The sequence below is a fragment of the Cherax quadricarinatus genome, chromosome 38 (genome assembly GCF_038502225.1).
Source record: "Cherax quadricarinatus isolate ZL_2023a chromosome 38, ASM3850222v1, whole genome shotgun sequence".
Taxonomy (NCBI): domain Eukaryota; kingdom Metazoa; phylum Arthropoda; class Malacostraca; order Decapoda; family Parastacidae; genus Cherax; species Cherax quadricarinatus.
In genome coordinates this window covers 12595084-12617583 of record NC_091329.1, presented here as the reverse complement: position 1 = coordinate 12617583, position 22500 = coordinate 12595084, and the positions used below count along the sequence as shown (strand labels likewise).

At 40.9% G+C, this 22500-nt stretch overlaps 1 protein-coding gene across 1 annotated transcript in view; it reads right to left on the bottom strand.

The window, feature by feature from the left end:
* LOC128692865 (uncharacterized) overlaps window positions 1–22500 on the bottom strand; it is a 194851-nt gene that overhangs the window by 112263 nt on the left and 60088 nt on the right. The window contains exons 3-4 of the mRNA XM_070091949.1: window positions 19462–19678; window positions 15675–15824 (exon numbers count right to left, since the gene is read on the bottom strand). Of these exons, the coding sequence (XP_069948050.1) occupies window positions 15675–15824; window positions 19462–19678 (367 nt within the window). The remainder of the gene's footprint in view (window positions 1–15674; window positions 15825–19461; window positions 19679–22500) is intronic.

Below are 22500 nucleotides of genomic sequence, written 5' to 3'. Positions count from 1 at the left end.
TGACACGGTGCAAGGTGGCACGGTGCAAGGTGGCACTGTGCAAGGTGGCACTGTGCAAGGTGGTACTGTGCAAGGTGGCACGGTGCAAGGTGGCACTGCGCTAGGTGGCACTTCGCAAGGTGGCACTGCGCAAGGTGACACTATGCAAGGTGGCACTGTGCAAGGTGGCACGGTGCAAGGTGGCACGGTGCAAGATGGTACGGTGCAAGGTGGCACTGTGCAAGGTGGCACTGTGCAAGGTGACACGGGGTAAGGATAAGAGCATTAAAATACAAGAATGGAAGACCACACAAGCACACACCCACCCACACACACACACACACACACACACACACACACACACACACACACACACACACACACACACACATACACACACACACACACACACACGAACACACCCACACAAGCACACACCCACATACACACACACCCACACACACACCCACACACACATACACACACACACAAGAACACACCCACACAAGCACACACCCACACACACACACCCACACACACACACACACGCACACACACACACGAACACACCCACACAAGCACACACCCACCCACACACACACACACACACACACACACACACACACACACACACACACACACACACACACACACACACACACACACACACACACACATACACACACACACACACACACACACACACTGTTTCTGGTATTTGTGAACGACATGACGGAAGGAATAGACTCCGAAGTGTCCCTGTATGCAGATGACGTGAAGTTGATGAGAAGAATTCACTCGATCGAAGACCAGGCAGAACTACAAAGGGATCTGGACAGGCTGCAGACCTGGTTCAGCAATTGGCTCCTGGAGTTCAACCCCACCAAGTGCAAAGTCATGAAGATTGGGGAAGGGCAAAGAAGACCGCAGACGGAGTACAGTCTAGGGGGCCAGAGACTACAAACCTCGCTCAAGGAAAAAGATCTTGGGGTGAGTATAACACCAGGCACGTCTCCTGAAGCGCACATCAACCAAATAACTGTTGCAGCATGTGGGCGCCTAGCAAACCTCAGAATAGCATTCCGACATCTTAATAAGGAATCGTTCAGGACCCTTTACACGTGTACGATAGGCACATATTGGAGTATGCGGCACCAGTTTGGAACCCACATCTAGCCAACCACGCAAAGAAACTGGAGAAAGTGCAAAGGTTTGCAACAAGACTAGTCCCAGAGCTAAGAGGTATGTCCTACGAGGGAAATCAACCTGACGACTCTGGAGGACAGGATTGATAGGGGGGACATGATAACAACATACAAAATACTGAGAGGAATTGACAAGGTGGACAAAGACAGGATGTTCTAGAGATGAGACACTGCAACAAGGGGACACAGTTGGAAGTTGAAGACACAGATGAATCACAGGGATGTTAGGAAGTATTACTTCAGCCACAGAGTAGTAAGGAAGTGGAATAGTTTGGGAAGCGATGTAGTGGAGGCAGGATTCATACATAGCTTTAAGCAGAGGTATGATAAAGCTCACGGTTCAGGGAGAGTGACCTAGTAGCGACCAGTGAAGAGGCGGGGCCAGGAGCTTGGACTCGACCCTTGCAACCTCAACTAGGTGAGTACACACACACGCACACACACACACACACACACACACACACACACACACACACACACACACACACACATACACACACACACACACACACACACACACACCCACGCACACACACATACACAAACACAAACGCACACACACACACACGCACACACACACATACACACACACACACATACACACACACACACACACACGCACACACACATACACAAACACAAACACACACACGCACACACACATACACAAACACAAACACACACACGCACACACACACGCACACACACACACATACACACACTCGTAAACATTTTAGAGCCTCGCAGAAATATACGTAATATGCAGCAGCGGGAAATTTATACCATCCCGCAGTGTGGGTGTTAGTTTAGGGGGAGTGAGCAGGTGTTGGTGGTAGTGCAGGTGTTGGTAGTGGTGCAGGTGTTGGTGGTGGTGCAGGTGGTGGTGGTGGTGCATGTGTTGGTGGTGGTGCAGGTGTTGGTGATGGTGCAGGTGTTGGTGGTAGTGAAGGTGCTGTTGGTGGTGCAGATGTTGTTGGTGGTGCAGGTGTTGTTGGGGTGCAAGTGTTGTTGGTGGTGCAGATGTTGGTGGTGATGCAGGTGTTGATGGTGGTGCAGGTGTTGGTGATTGTGCAGGTGTTGTTGGTGGTGTAGGTGTTGGTGGTTGTGCAGGCGTTGGGGATGTTGCGGGTGTTGGTGGTACAGCAGGTATTAGTAGCTCTGCATATATTGTTGATGCTGCAGGTGTTGTGGCGCTGCAGGTGTGGTCGCCCAGCAGGTGTTGGTGGTGCTGCAGTTGTTGAAGTGTTATTGGGGCTATACGTGTTGGTGTTGCTGCAGGTGTTATTATCGCTGCAGGAGATGGTTTCACTGCTGGTGCTGGTGGGACTGCAGGTGTTGGTGATATTGTAGGTGTTGGGAGTGTTGTAGATGTTGGTGTTGCAAGTGTTAGTATAGCTGTCTACTATATTAACATTTAACCTGTTTTATTTTTCTCTCTCTCTATCTCTCTCTCTCTCCCTCTTTCTCTTTCTCTGTCTCTCGAGTGCATCTCGTGCCATCATTGTTAGCCACACTGGAAACAACTTTCTCAAGCTGATTCCCTACCCACCAGCATACGTGCCAATTTTCCCAAAATATTTGCCTAACTCTTATGGAATGTTAAACTGACGTTCGGAGAGTGGTGGGTACGAACCAGCGTCGGGGAACACGTTGCTTGCTTGCAGACACACAAAAGCAACATAATATAAGATAGTGTCGCACATTTCGCCAATATTTGTTTAATTAATTCCTCGTTACCTCTCAGTAAGGGTCTAAGATGTTTAGTAAACTCACTATTAACCAATGGGTTCTTATTAAGGGACACGTATGTACCCTTGTCTTCCAATAAAATGTTCATTTTTCCATTATAATCTACCTTGTCAATAAAAAGTACCGTAAGGTGAAGTCTAGGATTTTTTATTCATGGTATAACTGAATAAATCTTTGGGAACAATTCGGTTCCACAGGTCTGAGCAAATCTCCATATACCATGCCTTTGTAAATGTTGAACGTTTCAGGTTATATTTCCTCTTGTTTTTTCAGATTGCAAAACTATTTGCAAGGTTAACATAATTAGCGTCCCCACTAGCAGGCGCGGAACTTAACCCACATCCCAGTACTGTCTGTTGGTCACGAGTAACTTCAACACAAACACTGATGCACACACACACACACACTCACACACACACACACACACACACACACACACACACACACACACACACACACACACATATATATATATATATATATATATATATATATATATATATATATATATATATATATATATATATATATATATATATATATATATCGTGCCGAATATGTAAAACTGGTCAATTAGCAAGAACTCATTTAAAATTAAGTCCTTTCTGAAATTTTCTCTTTAACGTTTAAAGATATATATTTTTCATTAAGGTTAATGTAAAAAATTTTAGTTTTGCACCAAAAGAATCTTAGAAAACTTACCTAACCTTATTATAAGAAGAACAATTTATTTTAGCCTAACCCAACTAAATATATTTTAAATACGTTTACAATAATTTAGTACTAAACAAACGCAATGAAATATATTTTTTTCGTCAAGTTCAGAATGATTTTGGCGAAATTATTGCATACACAAATTTTCACCTGTCCTATATGGCAAGATGAGCTTTGTTATTTAAGCCAAGATCGCAAGTTCTGCCTATTCGGCACGACTTATATATGTATATATATATATATATATATATATATATATATATATATATATATATATATATATATATATATATATATATATATATATATATATATATATATATATATATATATATATATATATATATATATATATATATATATATATATATATATATATATATATATATATATATATATATATATATATATATATATATATATATATATATATATATATATATATATATATATATATATATATATATATATATATATATATATATATAATTTGAGTTAATGACACTCGTGAAGTCGATAGTCTTTAAGCCTAACAAACAGTATCTAGGGTCACTGCAACATTGCCCAATAGCAATTTTTCGAGTAAAATTTCAAGACTAATGAGGTTGTGCAAGTAATATGACTTTTTTTTTTCCTCCAAACATGTGTCATACACAAGCGCGGAAATTAGGCTGCGTCTTCAGGGTAAACTGAATTAAGGTGGAAGCTGCTGCCTGTGTGCTCTCAACCCAGACTCTCTGACATTTGGCTGGTGACCTTATGTGTCCAGATGGAGACAGGAGTACAGACCACCTGCCCACCTGTCCCGAATGTACATGGGTGTGCTTTTTCGGTGTGTGTATAGTTGTGCTCCACCTGCGTATAGATGGTTGTGTTCGATGGTGAGCTTACCTAACATCCCAAAATGCTCAATATTCGGATCATTTGGTCTGAACGCATTCATTCAATGGCTTGAAACACTTGAAATAAAGTGTCCCTTGCTTTAGTAATGTGTTGGTTCAGTGACAAAGCATGTGCCTCGTGATCACTAGAAACTATAGACAAATAAGCTAGATGACCAATCGATTTTTTTTCATGCCACTATTCACTCGCGCTTGTGATTTATATCCATGGCACGTATTCTACCGGAATTTTTTTTCGGTAATTATAATCTGTCCACGATGTAAGTTTTAGAAGAGAGGGATAGAAAGACACCGGTTCGCCTTATGATACCATGTAAGCTGAGGTAGATTAACTAGTATGGAAAGCTGGATATTGTACATTGGTTATTAAGGCTGTGTATTTCCTGTACACTTCCGTACAGGAATACTTTAATCTCTACATTAATCACAGAGATTAAATCTCAAAACATATACACAGTGATACAAGTCTGTCGGTATGTATACAATGATGGATATTCATGTCTCTGCATCTCTGTATTTCAGTGTGACATTATTATACTCTTTCAGCATCGAGACCAAAAATTTCGAGACAGCATTTCCTCAAAAATTGAGTCTCAGATGGAAGAATTACCTGCGTTAATAGTTTCAATTTACTGGTCAAGATGACGTTTCTCGATTAGATTTTGTTGACGTTGTGTCTTGAACCCAACATAATTAATGACTACCACACTGCATTCTTCACCTCAACTAACCACAAATTATCACACTGCAACAAACATGTATGCCAGCACACGTTGTAGAACAAGCTCTTGTTTTTGGACAAAGATACGCTCTGTTAGAGCTTCATCACATCATATAGAGGATAAGAACTTATCAATATGTTCTTGAGAGGAGAGGCAGATGAGAACTATGTAGATATGAGATGATATCATTTTGACGACTTATGTAGATATGAGATGACATCATTTTGACGACTCATATGTCTGCAGAGATGTTTAACATATACGCTGGTCAATTATGTCCAAAAACGGCCTGATTTCTAGCCAGAGCGTTTTGTCCGATTCCTATGCAGCTCTATTGCCTAAACTGTCCTGCATTATGTGTGTAAGTGGTTTGGCCAAGCAAAAGTTCTCTTTGGTTCTTTCTGACGGTGTCCTACGTAATAATATAATTGTTTCTAGAGATCTTCTGGCCTTGTCTCTTTCCTAATGACAAGTGTTGCATCCAGTCATTAACTAGGCAGACATTGTTGGTATTGTTTGTCCTACAGCCTAGTGACTAAGCTGCATTATGCCTCACCAAGGTATTGTTTACTGAAACCATCACAGGGAATGATATCTACACTGGCATTAATGCCATGGCTAATGTGTTCTGTTGTCAACTGGCATTAACGTTGTCATGGCTACTGTGTTCTGCTTTACACTGCCATTAACGTTGTCATGGCTACTGTGTTCTGCTTTACACTAGCATTAACGTTGTCATGGCTACTGTGTTCTGCTTTACACTAGCATTAACGTTGTCATGGCTACTGTGTTCTGCTCTGGTAAATTCTCTGATGGTTTTGGAAGTGATGACTATGATATTCTTTTCGCTTTTCTTTAACGCCTGTGTGACGATATCTGCTATGTTATCTCTGGGAAAAATGAGACCCCTGTCAAAATAATCATCCTCTTTGGGCGTGGAAGTAATTTTTCTGGGGCTTTTGTGAGCATTCCCGAATGAAGTGTGAAGGAAAGTGATGCGTAGCAAGAATGTGGTGGATAATGCTGTCCTCTTCTGAGTACTCGGAACTACGGAACCTGTAAGTTCTCAGAAGGAACCTAATGACAAACTAACCGTAGGAGGTAATTGTAACTGATAGGCGTGGCCTGGTAGGCAACGCTCTCGTTTCACACTGTGTCCGTGGTTCGATCCTCGGCAAGGGTAGAAAAACCGGGCGTGTTTCCTTACACCTGTTGTCCCGTTCACCTAACAAGCAAGTAATTACCTGGGTGTTAGTCGACTGGTGTGGGTCGCATTTTGGGGGACAAGAATGAGGACCCCAATGGAAATAAGACAGACAGTCCTCGATGACGCACTGTCTTTCTTGGGTTATCATGGGTGGCTAACCCTCCAGGGTTAAAAATCCGACAAAAATCTTATCTTATAGTCTTACAGTAACTTTGAGTCGTTGATCTAGCTTGATAAACCGGCCGTCAAGAATTCAAAATATGGATGTACGGACGCAATTTTTGCCTGTAAAAGACGTTATGGAAGAAAGAATAATTGAAATTGTTGCAAAGATCAGTGAAGTTTACAAAGCCGTGACAACGTGAGGGAATTTTCATATATAATTTCATCTTTCTTTGAAATTGATTTATTATTGAGTTTTCAATGGCCTTGCTGAATAATAATGTGATGGCGAGGCTTTTATGCACATAAGAATTCCCAGTAAATGTATATTTAACTTAGCAATCTCTAAATAATATTGGATACGTAGAATCATAAATAAACAACTCAGCAAATTCTTTACCGTCTTTGGTACAGCAAAGACTCAGAGATTTGTTAATCAAAAGAATGGTTATATCATTATAATTTTGAAGCTCGTGAGGGTATCATCATTATTTTAGGATAGATTAATATGTAGTGATGCTGAGTTTTGTTAATGGGTTGTAAAATTTTGCTGGAGTAGACCATTAGATAACCACCGAACAGGTCATTCCCTGATTAAGCCCCGTATCAGAAGAGTGTTTCTTCAGATAAACAAACTACCACCCTAGAGTACGCCACTCCACCATCCCAGAGCAACACACTAACCATAACAATCATCACGCGGAACCTTCCTGGTTACCAATTTATGAGGCCACTTCCTCACATCCATAGGCTCATCAAGCCCCTGGAGTAATATTTTGATGCTTTACAACCAAGCATATATACACATATATATATTCTTGCGCACTCAAATATATGCGCGGGAAAAAATGCAGGCACACTTATACGTACATACGGAAGTGATCACAATAGCTCCCGTCTTGGACGTGGGAAGATAGATAAGAAGAAAAGAGGTAAGAAGCAGTAACTCTGCTGATCATTTGCATGGGAGAGTCGAGGTGGGAGGCGGTGATAGAGCGAGCCAACACACACACTGCCACAGGAATATGCAAAAGCGAAAAGGGAGAATTCATGGGAGGAACTACGATGCACGGTGCAATATTTCCCGTAAAGAATGGCGAAGTGGAGTTATGTTAGGGTGGGAGAAGGTGTTTGGTCGAGGGGGCAGGGAGAGAGAGAGAGAGAGAGAGAGAGAGAGAGAGAAAGTGGGCAACTCAACTTTGTGTTTTCTGTGGAGATATTTAGAGAGAAGGATCACGCATATCACTCCACAAAGAGAAATACACACACACACACACACACACAGACAGGATATTCCAGAGATGGGACACAAAAACAAGGGGTCACAATTGGAAGCTGAAAACTCAGATGAGACAAAGGGATGTTAGGAAGTATTTCTTCAGCCACAGAGTTGTTAGGAAGTGGAATAGTCTGGCAAGCGATGTAATGGAGGCAGGAACCATACATAGTTTTAGTGTGTGTGTGCACATCAACTAGGTGAGTACACACACACACACACACACACACACACACACACACACACACACACACACACACACTCCGTCGAATTAACTTCCTCTGAAAACTTCCTCTGAAAACACCTTGATGACATACCTAAGTAACAACATCCAGGAACACTACAGTTGGTCCATGACCTTACCTACAGGGTGCTCCTGGGGTCAACGCCCCCGCGAGCCGATCCATGACCAGGCCTCATGTGGAAAAATGGTATCACTGATCAACCCAAAAAAATTTCGTTGCCAAAGATATTTGAAGGTATTTAGGGTATTTTGGGGTTGCTGAATTTGAAAATGGCAGTAGGTTTTAGAAATTGGCTCTCGTTTGTGAGATATTGCATACCTACCCTCAGTTAACAGGGAACTTAGCCATAACGCCTGTATACCTGGAGTTTACCTGGAGAGAGTTCCGGGGGTCAACGCCCCCGCGGACCGGTCATATATGTATATGTGACAATTTGTATATAAAGATAGTTTCAATAAAGATTATAATTTTATTTTTAATTATTAAATATGTAAGGAAAGGAGTTGTATCAACAACGACCACGAGATAATATCGTAAGCTTTATTTTGTTATCTTGTTCAGATAAACCTGAGTTCTCCACGAAGAGTTTGCTTAAACAATCCTAAAGCATTTTACATTTGTGACAAATATTCTTTGCAAAAACAAAGAAAAATATCACAAATTTTGTAAAACAAGCTTATCTTGCTTATTTTGGAGTGGCGCTTGGAGAACAAGACAAGTCTTGGGCTCCCCATATGGTTTGCAAAATGTGTAGAATGCTTACCACAGTAAACAAATAGGCAAAGGAAAATTTAAATTTCGGTGTGCCTATGGTGTGGAGAAAGGTGAAAAACCACCACGATCGTTGTTTTTGCTGTATGGGGATTGTGAGGGTGTTCAGTCGATACAAGAAAGTCAAGTGGGAATATCCTGATTTGGAATCGGCAAGGAGACCTGTGCCACACAGTGAAGATGTTCTCATACCAGTGTTTACAACACTGACTGACCTTTCGTTGTCAGATGCTGAAGGAACTTAGGGTTTAGGATGTGATACAGGTGATAGCAGTGGAAGTGAATATGAAGTAACCATTTCAACACCTCAGCAGTTCTCTCAAGAACTCGATGATCTGATACGTAACCTCAGTCTGTCAAAGCAAGCATGCGAACTTTTTGCATCTAGACTTAAAGAAAAGAACTGTCTGCAACAAGAAGTTAAAATAACAGCTTGTCGACAAGAGAGGTTGAACTCCTTCTTTACTTCAGCCAAGATGAAGAACTTGTATATTGCAATAACATCCCCGGACTTCTTCGAATGGGACTTGAATATCGACGGCGGCTGTTTATAGACAGCTCCATTGAAAGCTTGAAATGTCTCTTATTGCAAATTGATAACCAATACGCATGTCTTCCAACTGTTCAGATGTGCTGATGACCAACATAGGAAAAAATCGTTCAAACAACGCTTTCTTATGCAGTAATTAGTGGTATCTGAATTATCTTACTATGTTACTCATTTATTGTGTAGAATGAAGTGCTAGTATGTATTACATGATTTGACTTTTGCATGATCTTAAAAATAATTTCAATGCGATTTGTAAGTTGGTCCCGCCTGATCAATATACTTTTCACATCTTTTATGTTCTTCAGTGGGATACCAAATTTATCAAAATCCAGAGCCAATCAAGCAAGTTCGGTGATATATTCGGAATCAACCCTATTTTAGCTTTGTGAATAGCAAAGAAGTTAACATTATTATTATCACCAGTCTGCTATTTTTTTTAGGTTACTCGTTAATGTCGTTCCAATTTTCTTAAAATAACATTAAAACCTATTTAATAATAATGATTTCTTTGGGTATCTATGTTCTATCATAATCCATTAGAGAAGCATTGAGCCAAGAACACATACACTGAGAGGCGTCTATCTCTTTGCATATATATACTGAGCCTTTATTATCATCATCTTCATTTTAGGGATTAAAGTATTCTTGACTGCAGGTGAACGATCGTCACCATGCCTAGCGTCTTCTAGGGTAGGGTAGGTGCCTGAGCCAGAGCTTGCAGCTCACAAGACTGTCATTCCCATTAGCTCCCTCGGGTGGGGGATGGCAGACCAGAGAGGCCTAACTTGTGGCTAGGCCTGGGGACAGTTGGTCCCAAAGATGAGGAGGTACTTCTGCCTCCTCCCATGGGAGACTTAGGTCTCAGATACTCCCAAGACAGGGAGCCAAGGCCGGGCCACCACTTGGAAAAGGCCCGGGCCGAGAGAATACCGGCGAATCTTTAATAATAATAATAATGCAGGTGAACGAGTTACATACTCTTTAAGTACTCGACAGGATTTAAGTCCAGTAAACCAACTAACCAGTTCTAAGCCACCAGTGCCACGATGAGCCAGAGATATGGAAAAAAGATATCACTGTTGTTAATTGTAACACATGAGGTAGGACCCATGAGATAGGGCTCATCGCTGCCAACTCAGACCAGTGAGTTGCAGAGGTGGTGGGGGGTACCAGCAGTAGGCTCGCTGGTAGCTGGTAGCCTTCAGTGTCTGCCTAATACAATTCTCTGTTGTAAGGTGCAAGGCGAGCTCTTCTTGGGTATAGAATACACCCTCACCAACGTCTCCGGCTGTCCTGTATATCTTCCAGGTGCACCCTTCCCAATAAGGGGGAAAAAAGAAGGAGAGAGATATAGACAGACGGAGGAAAAAAGAAAGTGGAGAGAGAGAGAGAGAGAGAGAGAGAGAGAGAGAGAGAGAGAGAGAGAGAGAGAGAGAGAGAGAGAGAGAGAGAGAGAGAGAGAGAGAGAGAGAGAGAGAGAGATAGAGATAGAGAGAGAGAGAGAGAGAGAGAGAGAGAGAGAGAGAGAGAGAGAGAGAGAGAGAGAGAGAGAGAGACAGAGAAAGAGAGAGAGCTAGACAGACACAGAAAAAGATGGATGGATGGATAGATACATAGATAGACAGATATATAAATAGATATAGATAGAGAGACAGATAGAGAGAGAGAGAGAGAGAGAGAGAAAGAAAGGGAGAATTGAGAGGAGCATAATCTAACACATTACAATATAATGCTATAAGAATAAAACAAGAAAGACATGGATGAATCAGATTATCCACCTCTAGAACTTTACTGGGGACCCTCATCCTCAGAGAAGACAATAAACGTACCTCAGGGAAAACTCAAGGTTCTCCCCGGAGCTGTATGAATATTTTCTTCCCCTACCACCCCCTATATTTTATATTATTATATACTTTAGTAATAGACAGAATACATTTACAGAAAACACAAACATGAATACAATGGTACAATGTATTAAAGATCATGAATTTCCTCCAGCTCCTCCGAAGCCGGACGCGAGCCAAGTATGCAGCAAGCATTTCCCCTCTGGATGGCCACGCTGAGGCGTTGGAACACGAAAGTGGCTGCCCTTGGGTCCCTGGTGGTGTCGATGAGTCTGGAACCTAAATCTTTAAGGAAACGTGTGGCATTTTTTCCCCATGATCCCAAGGTCTCTGATCCTACTGGGACAAATTGATATTGTTAGCTTATGTGACTGTACTTTCTGATCTTGTACTCCTCCCTGTGGTCAGCAGCTCCTCCCTGTCGCCCCACACTGTGATGGATATAGGTGTCAGCCAGTGTGGACATACAGGTACAGTCCCATGCTAAGAGCTTGCCATTCTTCCAAGGATAGATGGTGATCCAGTCGGGGCGGTTTTCTGGGTTGTGGGTAATGTTGGCTGCTAGTGATCGGAGCTCCCTCTCAGCAGGGCATCCAGCGATACGAGCGATACAAGATGCAAAACAACCACGGGGGAGTTGAATGATAGCTTTAGAAATTTCGTGTTGCAATCAACATATCATCAAGTACTTGCAGTGTTACAAAAAAAGAGGAGGAGGTCCAGGCAAATACGACCGCAGGGAGCGCTTTTGTTGGAGTGAGGCAGAGAAGCAGGAAGTGCCCCCAGGCATACCAATACCCATAGCCAGAAAGATTGAATATTATAGCATTAGAAAAGCGACCATCCCACAAGCACCGATAATGTAATAGTAGCCTAACGACCGTGACGTGGCAATTATCAAAAATTCGGTCAGACTATGCAATGATACAAATAACCTTACAAATGGACCGGTGGCCTGGTGGCTAAAGCTCCCACTTCACACACGGAGGGCCCGGGTTCGATTCCCGGCGGGTGGAAACATTTCGACACGTTTCCTTACACTTGTTGTCCTGTTCACCTAGTAACAAATAGGTACCTGGGTGTTTGTCGACTGGTGTGGGTCGCATCCTGGGGGGACAAGATTAAGGACCTCAATGGAAATAAGTTAGACAGTCCTCGATGACGCACTGACTTTCTTGGGTTATCCTGGGTGGCTAACCCTCCGGGGTTAAAAATCCGAACGGAATCTTATCTTATCTAGGGAGTTTCCGCACCTCTTGAAAACGGGTCCATTTAACGGGGCACATTTAAAGGGAGACTCAAGAAATCGTAATGACACGACTGCAAACAAACCATACCACGGGCGGGATTTGAACCCGCAGTCAGAGAGTCTCAAAACTCCAGACCGTCGCGTCGCGACCGAAAGTTCAAATCCCGCCCGTGGTATGATTTTTTTAAAGGTAGACATCTGTAAGTTACACAAAGGGAGATGGCCATAGTTTGTCTCTCCCACAACCTTCCGAGGCAGACGCTGGATATGACCTAAATGACTTGACATACCAAATATAGATAGAAAAATACTAAATCTATCAACAGCTAGCCAGGACGAGGTACTGTCGGTAATAAGGACTACTTGTAAATATTTCTTTAACTCATGGTAGCGCTTGGCTACCTGTGGTCCCAGGACATCCTAATTGAATATTTTCCATGGTGGAACTTTTATGGTAGTGCTATGGTTGCTGTGTATTTGTCTTCATCGGATCTAACTTCATACTAACTCCCACTGAAGCACTACCTCTATGGTAGTGAAGCACTACCTCTATGGTAGTGAAGCACTACCTATATGGTAGTTAAGCACTACCTCTATGGCAGTGAAGCACTACCTCTATGGTAGTGAAGCACTACCTATATGGTAGTGAAGCACTACCTATATGGTAGTGAAGCACTACCTCTATGGTAGTGAAGCACTACCTCTATGGTAGTGAAGCACTGCCTCTATGGTAGTGAAGCACTACCTCTATGGTAGTGAAGCAGCACTACCTCTATGGTAGTGAAGCACTACCTCTATGGTAGTGAAGCACTACCTATATGGTAGTTAAGCACTACCTCTATGGTAGTGAAGCACTACCTCTATGGTAGTGAAGCACTACCTATATGGTAGTGAAGCACTACCTATAGGGTAGTGAAGCACTACCTCTATGGTAGTGAAGCACTACCTCTATGGTAGTGAAGCACTGCCTCTATGGTAGTGAAGCACTACCTCTATGGTAGTGAAGCACTGCCTCTATGGTAGTGAAGCACTGCCTCTATGGTAGTGAAGCACTGCCTCTATGGTAGTGAAGCACTACCTCTATGGTAGTGAAGCACTACCTATATGGTAGTGAATCACTACCTCTATGGTAGTGAAGCACTACCTCTATGGTAGTGAAGCACTACCTATATGGTAGTGAAGCACTACCTCTATGGTAGTGAAGCACTGCCTCTATGGTAGTGAAGCACTACCTCTATGGTAGTGAAGCACTGCCTCTATGGTAGTGAAGCACTACCTATATGGTAGTGAAGCACTACCTCTATGGTAGTGAAGCACTACCTTTATGGTAGTGAAGCACTACCTATATGGTAGTGAAGCATTGCCTATATGGTAGTGAAGCACTACCTCTATGGTAGTGAAGCACTACCTCTATGGTAGTGAAGCACTACCTCTATGGTAGTGAAGCACTACCTATATGGTAGTGAAGCATTACTTATATGGTAGTGAAGCACTTCTTCTATGGTAGTGAAGCACTACCTCTATGGTAGTGAAGCACTACCTCTATGGTAGTGAAGCACTACCTCTATGGTAGTGAAGCACTGCCTATATGGTAGTGAAGCACTACTTGTATGGTAGTGAAGCACTATCTATATGGTAGTGAAGCACTACCTCTATGGTAGTGAAGCACTATCTATATGGTAGTGAAGCACTACTTGTATGGTAGTGAAGCACTACCTCTATGGTAGTGAAGCACTACCTCTATGGTAGTGAAGCACTGCCTATATGGTAGTGAAGCACTACCTCTATGGTAGTGAAGCACTACCTCTATGGTAGTGAAGCACTACCTCTATGGTAGTGAAGCACTACTTGTATGGTAGTGAAGCACTACCTCTATGGTAGTGAAGCACTACCTATATGGTAGTGAAGCACTACCTCTATGGTAGTGAAGCACTACTTGTATGGTAGTGAAGCACTACCTCTATGGTAGTGAAGCACTACCTCTATGGTAGTGAAGCACTACCTATATGGTAGTGAAGCACTACCTATATGGTAGTGAAGCACTACCTATATGGTAGTGAAGCACTACCTATATGGTAGTGAAGCAATACCTATATGGTAGTGAAGCACTACCTATATGGTAGTGAAGCACTACCTATATGGTAGTGAAGTACTACCTATATGGTAGTGAAGCACTACCTCTATGGTAGTGAAGCACTACTTGTATGGTAGTGAAGCACTACCTATATGGTAGTGAAGCACTACCTATATGGTAGTGAAGTACTACCTATATGGTAGTGAAGCACTACCTCTATGGAAGTGAAGCACTACCTATATGGTAGTGAAGTACTACCTATATGGTAGTGAAGTACTACCTATATGGTAGTGAAGCACTACCTCTATGGTAGTGAAGCACTACCTATATGGTAGTGAAGTACTACCTATATGGTAGTGAAGTACTACCTATATGGTAGTGAAGCACTACCTATATGGTAGTGAAGTACTACCTATATGGTAGTGAAGCACTACCTCTATGGTAGTGAAGCACTACCTCTATGGTAGTGAAGCACTACCTATATGGTAGTGAAGTACTACCTATATGGTAGTGAAGTACTACCTATATGGTAGTGAAGCACTACCTATATGGTAGTGAAGTACTACCTATATGGTAGTGAAGCACTACCTCTATGGTAGTGAAGCACTACCTCTATGGTAGTGAAGCACTACCTATATGGTAGTGAAGTACTACCTATATGGTAGTGAAGTACTACCTATATGGTAGTGAAGCACTACCTCTATGGTAGTGAAGCACTACCTATATGGTAGTGAAGTACTACCTATATGGTAGTGAAGCACTACCTCTATGGTAGTGAAGCACTACCTATATGGTAGTGAAGTACTACCTATATGGTAGTGAAGCACTACCTCTATGGTAGTGAAGCACTACCTCTATGGTGGTGCTTCAGTAGGTGACTGTGACTAGTCGGTCCTCATCTCTGTTTTTTCATTCGTTTCCTACACTCACTACTAAAGATCTTCCTCTCAAGCTTTTGAAGTAGTTGAGAGAATAGGGATCTTCCTCCCAACCTCTCTCTCTCTCTCTCTCTCTCTCTCTCTCACCTCTAGAGTGATTGAGGGAGAAGGGGTTACCATCCTCCCTCCTCCAGGTGAGTGTGGGGGACGGGTCACCTGTAGCGTCGCACTCAAGGGTGACCTCATCACCCTCGGCCACTGTCACGTCCTCTGGAGGACGCACGATAACGGGAGGAACTGAAACATAACAAGGGAAGAAAACGATAAATATATATTGAATAGTTGAATTTTAATTAATCTTCGATTTTTAAAAACTGATTTTCAATTTATATATATATATATATATATAAATATATATATATATATATATATATATATATATCAATATATATATATATATATATATATATATATATATATATATATATATATATCAATATATATAAATATATATCAATATACATATATCAATATATATATATATATATATATATATATATATATATATGTATATATCAATAACAACACTCCACTAGCCAAGGACTCGAACCCATGCTGCTTTGGCCTGCCTCATGGTGGGCGAAACACTTGACGCCCTTATCCACTGAACCATACGATCCTTAAGAGTAGGGCATCCAGCGGAACTGGATGTTGTACTCGCTACCCAAGGACACACGATGGTGTGGATGACTCTAGGCTAATTTCATTCTAGTCCCTGTTTGGTGTACTAGTACAACGAACAGTATTTTATATTATTGTGACTGTGAACCATGAGGGAGGCCAAAGCAGCATGGGTTCGAGTCCTTGGCTAGTGCAGTGTTGTTATTGATCAATACCACTCGTTCGTGGTCACAATAATATATATAAGTGTACACTAAATATATATGTATATATATATATATATGTATATATATATATATGTATATATATATATATATATATATATATATATATATATATATATATATATATATATATATATATATATATATATATATATATATATATATATATATATATATATATATATGCAAAACAACCACTCTGAAAGAATAGAGAAATTCCAAGCGCTTTCGTGACTACTCACATTATCAAGTTCCTTGATAATGTGAGTAGTCACGACAGCGCTTGGAATTTCTCTATTCTTTCAGAGTAGTTGTTTTGCATATTTTGAAATCACCTGTTTACTGTGATCTTATTGCATATATATATATATATATATATATGTGTGTGTGTGTGTGGGTGTATGTGTGTGGGTGTATGTGTGTGGGTGTATGTGTGTGTGTGTGTGTGTGTGTGTGTGTGTGTGTGTGTGTGTGTGTGTGTGTGTGTGTGTGTGTGTGTCTGTGTGTGTCTGTGTGTGTCTGTGTGTGTGTGTGTGTGTGTATTTATTGACATAATGGCTGTTTCCCACCAAGATAGGGTGACCAGAAAAAGAAGAAACCCTTTTCACCATCATTCACTCCACTGTCTTGCCAGAGGCGTGCCTACACTACAGTTAAAAAATAATTACAACACATCAACACCCCTACTTCGGAGTGAAGGCAATGTACTTCCCACCTCCAGGACTCATGTCCAGTTAACCGGTTTGCCTGAATCCCTTCATAAATGTTACTTTGTTCACTTTCCAACAACACGTCAAGTCATAAAAACCATTTGTCTACACTCGCTTCTAATACGTTCATGCACGCCTGCTGGAAGTCCAAGCCCCTCGCACACTAAACCTCTTTTACTCCGTCCCTCCAACGTTTCCTAGGACGACCCCTACCCCGCCTTCCTTCCATTAGAGATTTATACGCCCTCTGTGCACTATTCACGTTTTTTCCCTCATCAATTCTATGAACCACCTCGTCTTTCATAGTCCCATCTGCTGACAAGTCCACTCCCAAATATCTGAAATACATTCACACCCTCCATGCTCCCTTCCCTCCAATCTGATATTCAGTCTTTCCTTAAATAATTTTTTTGTTATCCTCATCATCTTACTCTTTCTTATGTTCACTTTTAATTTTCTTCTTTTACACACCCTTCCAAACTCGTCCACAAACCTCTGCAACTTCTCTTCAAAATCTTCCAAAAGCACAGTGTCATCAGCAAAGAGCAACTGTGACAACTCCCACTTTCTGTTTGATTCTTTATCTCTTAACTCCAAACCTCTTGCTAAGACCATAGCATTCACTTCTCTTACAGCCCCATCTATAAATATATGTAATAAACAACCACGGTGACATCACTCATCCTTGTCTAAGGACTACTTTTACTGGGAAATAATTTGCCTCTCTCCTTTATATTCTAACCTGAGCCTCACTATCCTCGTAAAAACTCTTAACCGCTTTCAGTAATCTACCACCTATTCCATACATTTGCACCATGTAGCACGTTGCTTCCCTATCCACCCTGTCATTTGCCTTTTCCAAATCCACAGATGTAACGAAATCCTCTCTACTATATTTAAATACTGTTTACCTATATGCTTCACTGTAAACACTTGGTCTACACACCCCCTACCCTTCCTAAAGCCTCCTTGTTCATCTTCGATACACTCTCCGTCTTACTCTTAATTCTTTCAGTAATAACTCTACCATAAACTTTACCAGGTATACTCACCAACCTTACTGCCCTATAATTTTTACACTCTCTTTTGTCTCCTTTGCCTTTATACAAAGGAACTATGCATGCTTTCTGCCAATCCCTAGGTACCTTCCAGTCTTCCATACATTTATTAAACGAAAATCACCAACCATTCTAAAACTATATCCCCACTTTTAATATTTTTGTCTTTATTCCATCAATCTCAGCTGCTTTAACCCCTTTCACTCTACCCACTGGCTTTCTCACTCCTAAAAGATTTTTACATCTTCGTGCCGAATGCACGAAATCACAGCTTCCCTATCTTCATCAAAATTTAAGTTACTCAAAATATTCCATCCGTCTTCCCTACATCTCCAACTCTCCATCTAATAACTCCTCTATTATTTTTAACTGTCAAGTCCACGTGTTCCCTACGCTTTCTCAACTTATCAATCTCACTCCAAAGCTTTTCTCTTATTTTCAGCACAATTTGCTGGTAGCATCTCACTCACTCTCTCATTTGCTCTCCTTTTACATTCCTTTACTACTTTCTTAACCTCTCTTTTTCTCCCCATATGTTCCGTCCTCCTTGTATCACTTCTACTTTGTAAAAACCTCTTATATACTAACTTTTTCTCTCTCATTCCACCAGTTGCTCTTCTCACCCACACCCACTTTCCTGTAACCACACAGTTCTGCTGAGCGCTCTAACACTACATCCTTAAAACTGATGAAATTAGAAACATACCTCTTCAACCTCATTGCCTATACTCTCACTAGCCCATCTTTCTTCCAGTAGTTCTTTATATCTTAAACTAACTTCCCCCTCCTTTAGTTTATAAACCTTTACCTCTCTCTTACTTGCCGATGCCATTATCATTATATCCCATCCTTTTACACTCACTCTAGCTACAGCTAAAAAATAATCTGATATGTGTATGTGGCCCTTCTAAACATTACACATCCTGAAGTCTGCTCATAAATCTTTTATCTACCAATACATAGTCCAATACGCTACTGTCATTACTCCCTGTATATCATGTATACTTATTTATCCCTTGTTTCTTAAAATATATATTGTTTATTACCAAACCCCTTTCTATACAGTTTGTCATCCATATACATCAGATAGGTAGGGAAATATTATAACAAACCCAAGTATACACTGTGCACGAGTTAGAGAAAGAGGTTAAGGGACAGAGTGACGTGAATATAAGGCTATTAACCGAAAAACGGAAGTATTAAGACACTTATAATAAGTGGATTTGAGCAGCTAGTGGTGGGTAACAGAGAAGTAACTCACCCACGACGGATATGTGAAAGTAGAGTTTCTCTGGTGGTACAGTGTTGACCTGGCACAAGTAGTCTCCCAGGTCGGTGGTGGTGACGTTCTTAATGACCAGGGACCAGGAAGCTCCTCCTCTCTCCTTCAGGAGGGACACCCTCTGGTTTTTAGTGATCACCTGGGTGTCCACTGTGAGCACCGCTCTTCCGGTGCGTCCATAGTGTGTCCACGCTACCTGCAAGTACAGAAATCAATATAGCCAGTGTGTACACTAGTAATGTGAGTCCTTCAATTATATACCGGCAGAGTGCGTTTCTTATACGTCAGAAGTCAATAGTTGGATGCGTGGTAGTGCGTCAGTCATCAATGTGCGTCCCTTAACGTCCCTTCAGCTGATGTAACGATGACAGAGCTGCTCATGCTAGATGCAAGAGGAACGAGGCAGCTGTCTCGAACTGTCAGTGATATGAGAGGACGCTGTCAAATAGTGAATAGTCAGAGATACTGTGTGTGGCTAAGAGACTGTGAAAGATAATGTGAGAGATACTGTGATACAGACTGGAGATAAACCGCTAGTGATATTGCGAGAGACTGTATAAAAGGATTGAGAGATATTGTGAAAATTACTGTCAGATACTGTGATATATGAGAGACACTCGAGATATACTGCGAAGGATTGTGTGAAAGAATGTGAAGAATATTTATTATGAGTGTCTGTGACTGAGAATGTGAGAAATGCTACGAAAAACAGTGAGGAACAATTTGAGAGACTGTGACAGAATACGAGTCTGAGAAACCGCATGAGAAATAGTGAGAGATCCACAACATCAGGAAAAGTGGAGGATATAACCTTTGGTACTCCATTGTACTGAGTTAGTACCTTCCTTATATGTATGCAAAACAACCACAAGGAAAGTTGAATGATAACTCTAGGCCTTTCCTATTGCACTCAACACTTCATCAGGAGCTTCCAATGTTGCTTGTTGCAGAAATGAGTAGGAAGCCCAAGCAATATCGTTCAGGGGAACTATTCTAACTCGAATGTGGTAAGGAGAGAGGAGACACCAGACATACAAGTACCTAGTGTCAGAAAGATAGAGTATTAAAGCCCACAAGAACTGATAATGTAGTAATGACCTAGCAAAACATTAGTGACAAGACAGTTGTCAAAAATTTGGCCAGAATTCGATACGATATAAAAGACTTTAAATTCTGAATACAGATATATCTGGCAATTATCTTCAGAAAATTCCGTAAAATTAAGAAAACGGGTATACGACCAACTTACTTGAAACAAAAGGGAGACATCTATAGTTTATCCCATTGGGAGGCGTCTATAGTTTATCTAACCTATCCAGTTCTTGAGCAGACGCTGGTCTAACACATGAAGGCAGGGATGCAGGCCTTAATTCCTTGGTGTCGAACTACGACACTTAAGACACTGCAGAGCATTCGTGTAGGAATCTGGCGTTAGGCTATGCAAAATGGCCTCGATTATAAGTGAATCGAGTTTGAATAATCCAAAATTATTATAATATAATAAGCGTTTATCATGTTTGATGATTGCTGATCCTAAAATATTTCTTTCCAACCATGAGGTACAAGAAACTAAGACTCTTGCCTCCGGCCAATTTGCTGGATTGTTGCAAACTCGGATGTGGTTGAATATCGTATTTGATTCCTGAGCTGTTCGTACAGAATATTAGTGTTGTGTTAACCTAACATTTAGAGGCTTCTTAACAGTCTGCGAATTCTTAAAAGCTACTTGTATGTTGAATCTTTTTAGGGCATTCAGCAATTTGATAAATTCTCATTGTATGGAACGACCAGCACATTCATGATCTGAGGAGTTATTCTAAGTTCAGTCCTATGATAAATTGTCCTAGGGCCAGCAAAGCCATTTCTACAAACTCCTTCGGGTAATGTAGTTTCGTAACAATATCAAAGATTTTCCTAACTTCCTCATCATGAACTCTGGGCTGCACACTCGGTAAGCTCTCAGAAACATAGTGAGAAAGACTTTTTTACTCTTGTTTCATGGTTAGAGTAATAATGAATATTTGAACACACATTAGTGGTGAAGCAAATCAGCCCCTCAAGCCATACCTATGTTAAGATGTGATAAATATTCGTTGCGAAAATTTCATGACTGTCCTTAATTTGTATTTCTTAACTACATTCTTCCCTATTTATTATGTGCATGGTAAGAGATGAATGTAGTAATGAGATGATAAGCCATGTGTTGTCATATATCATCATTGTACTTACTGAAATGTAATGCAAAACAATTGTAAATGTTTAAATAATTCAAAAATTATTATTTTTATTATTATTATTATTATTATTATTATTATTATTATTATTATTATTATTATTATTATTATTACTGTAACATTTGTAAATTATTTACTAATATCCCTATTACTGTAAAAGACATAAATTAACTAAAGAAATGTATTGAAGGGTGACCATTCTCGCTTAGTGATGTGACACTGTCAAGGATGATAGTGGGCCAGTAACTTCGTTTCAGTGGCCTCCCTATGTACTGTAAACTTTAACATTTATCAACCCGGTGGATCACAACATCTACAATGAATTTAACAGACGGGACAAGAGCGTTGAGTCTCGGTAAAAATATATCCAGGTTCACATCAAGATGTCATCCATATATCTGAACTATTTAGCTTCACGGGGCAGGATATCTTTCAACAGCTGTCTCAAAAAACTCCATATACAGGTTGCTTAATAGGGCAGACAATGGATCTCTCATAACCATTCCCGGCCTTTGAGTATAATATTTTCCCTCAAACTCAAACTTGCAGTCGACTACACACAACTCAGTAATAACGTTCTTATAGAATGGCATGGGGTAACTGATCTAATTAATATTTATTTTATTTATTAACACATCGGCCGATTCCCACCAAGGCAGGGTGGCCCGAAAAAGAAAAACTTTCATCATCATTCACTCGATCACTGTCTTGCCAGAGGGGTGCTTTACACTACAGTTATAAATCTGCAACATTAACTCCCCTCCTTCAGAGTGTAGACACTGTA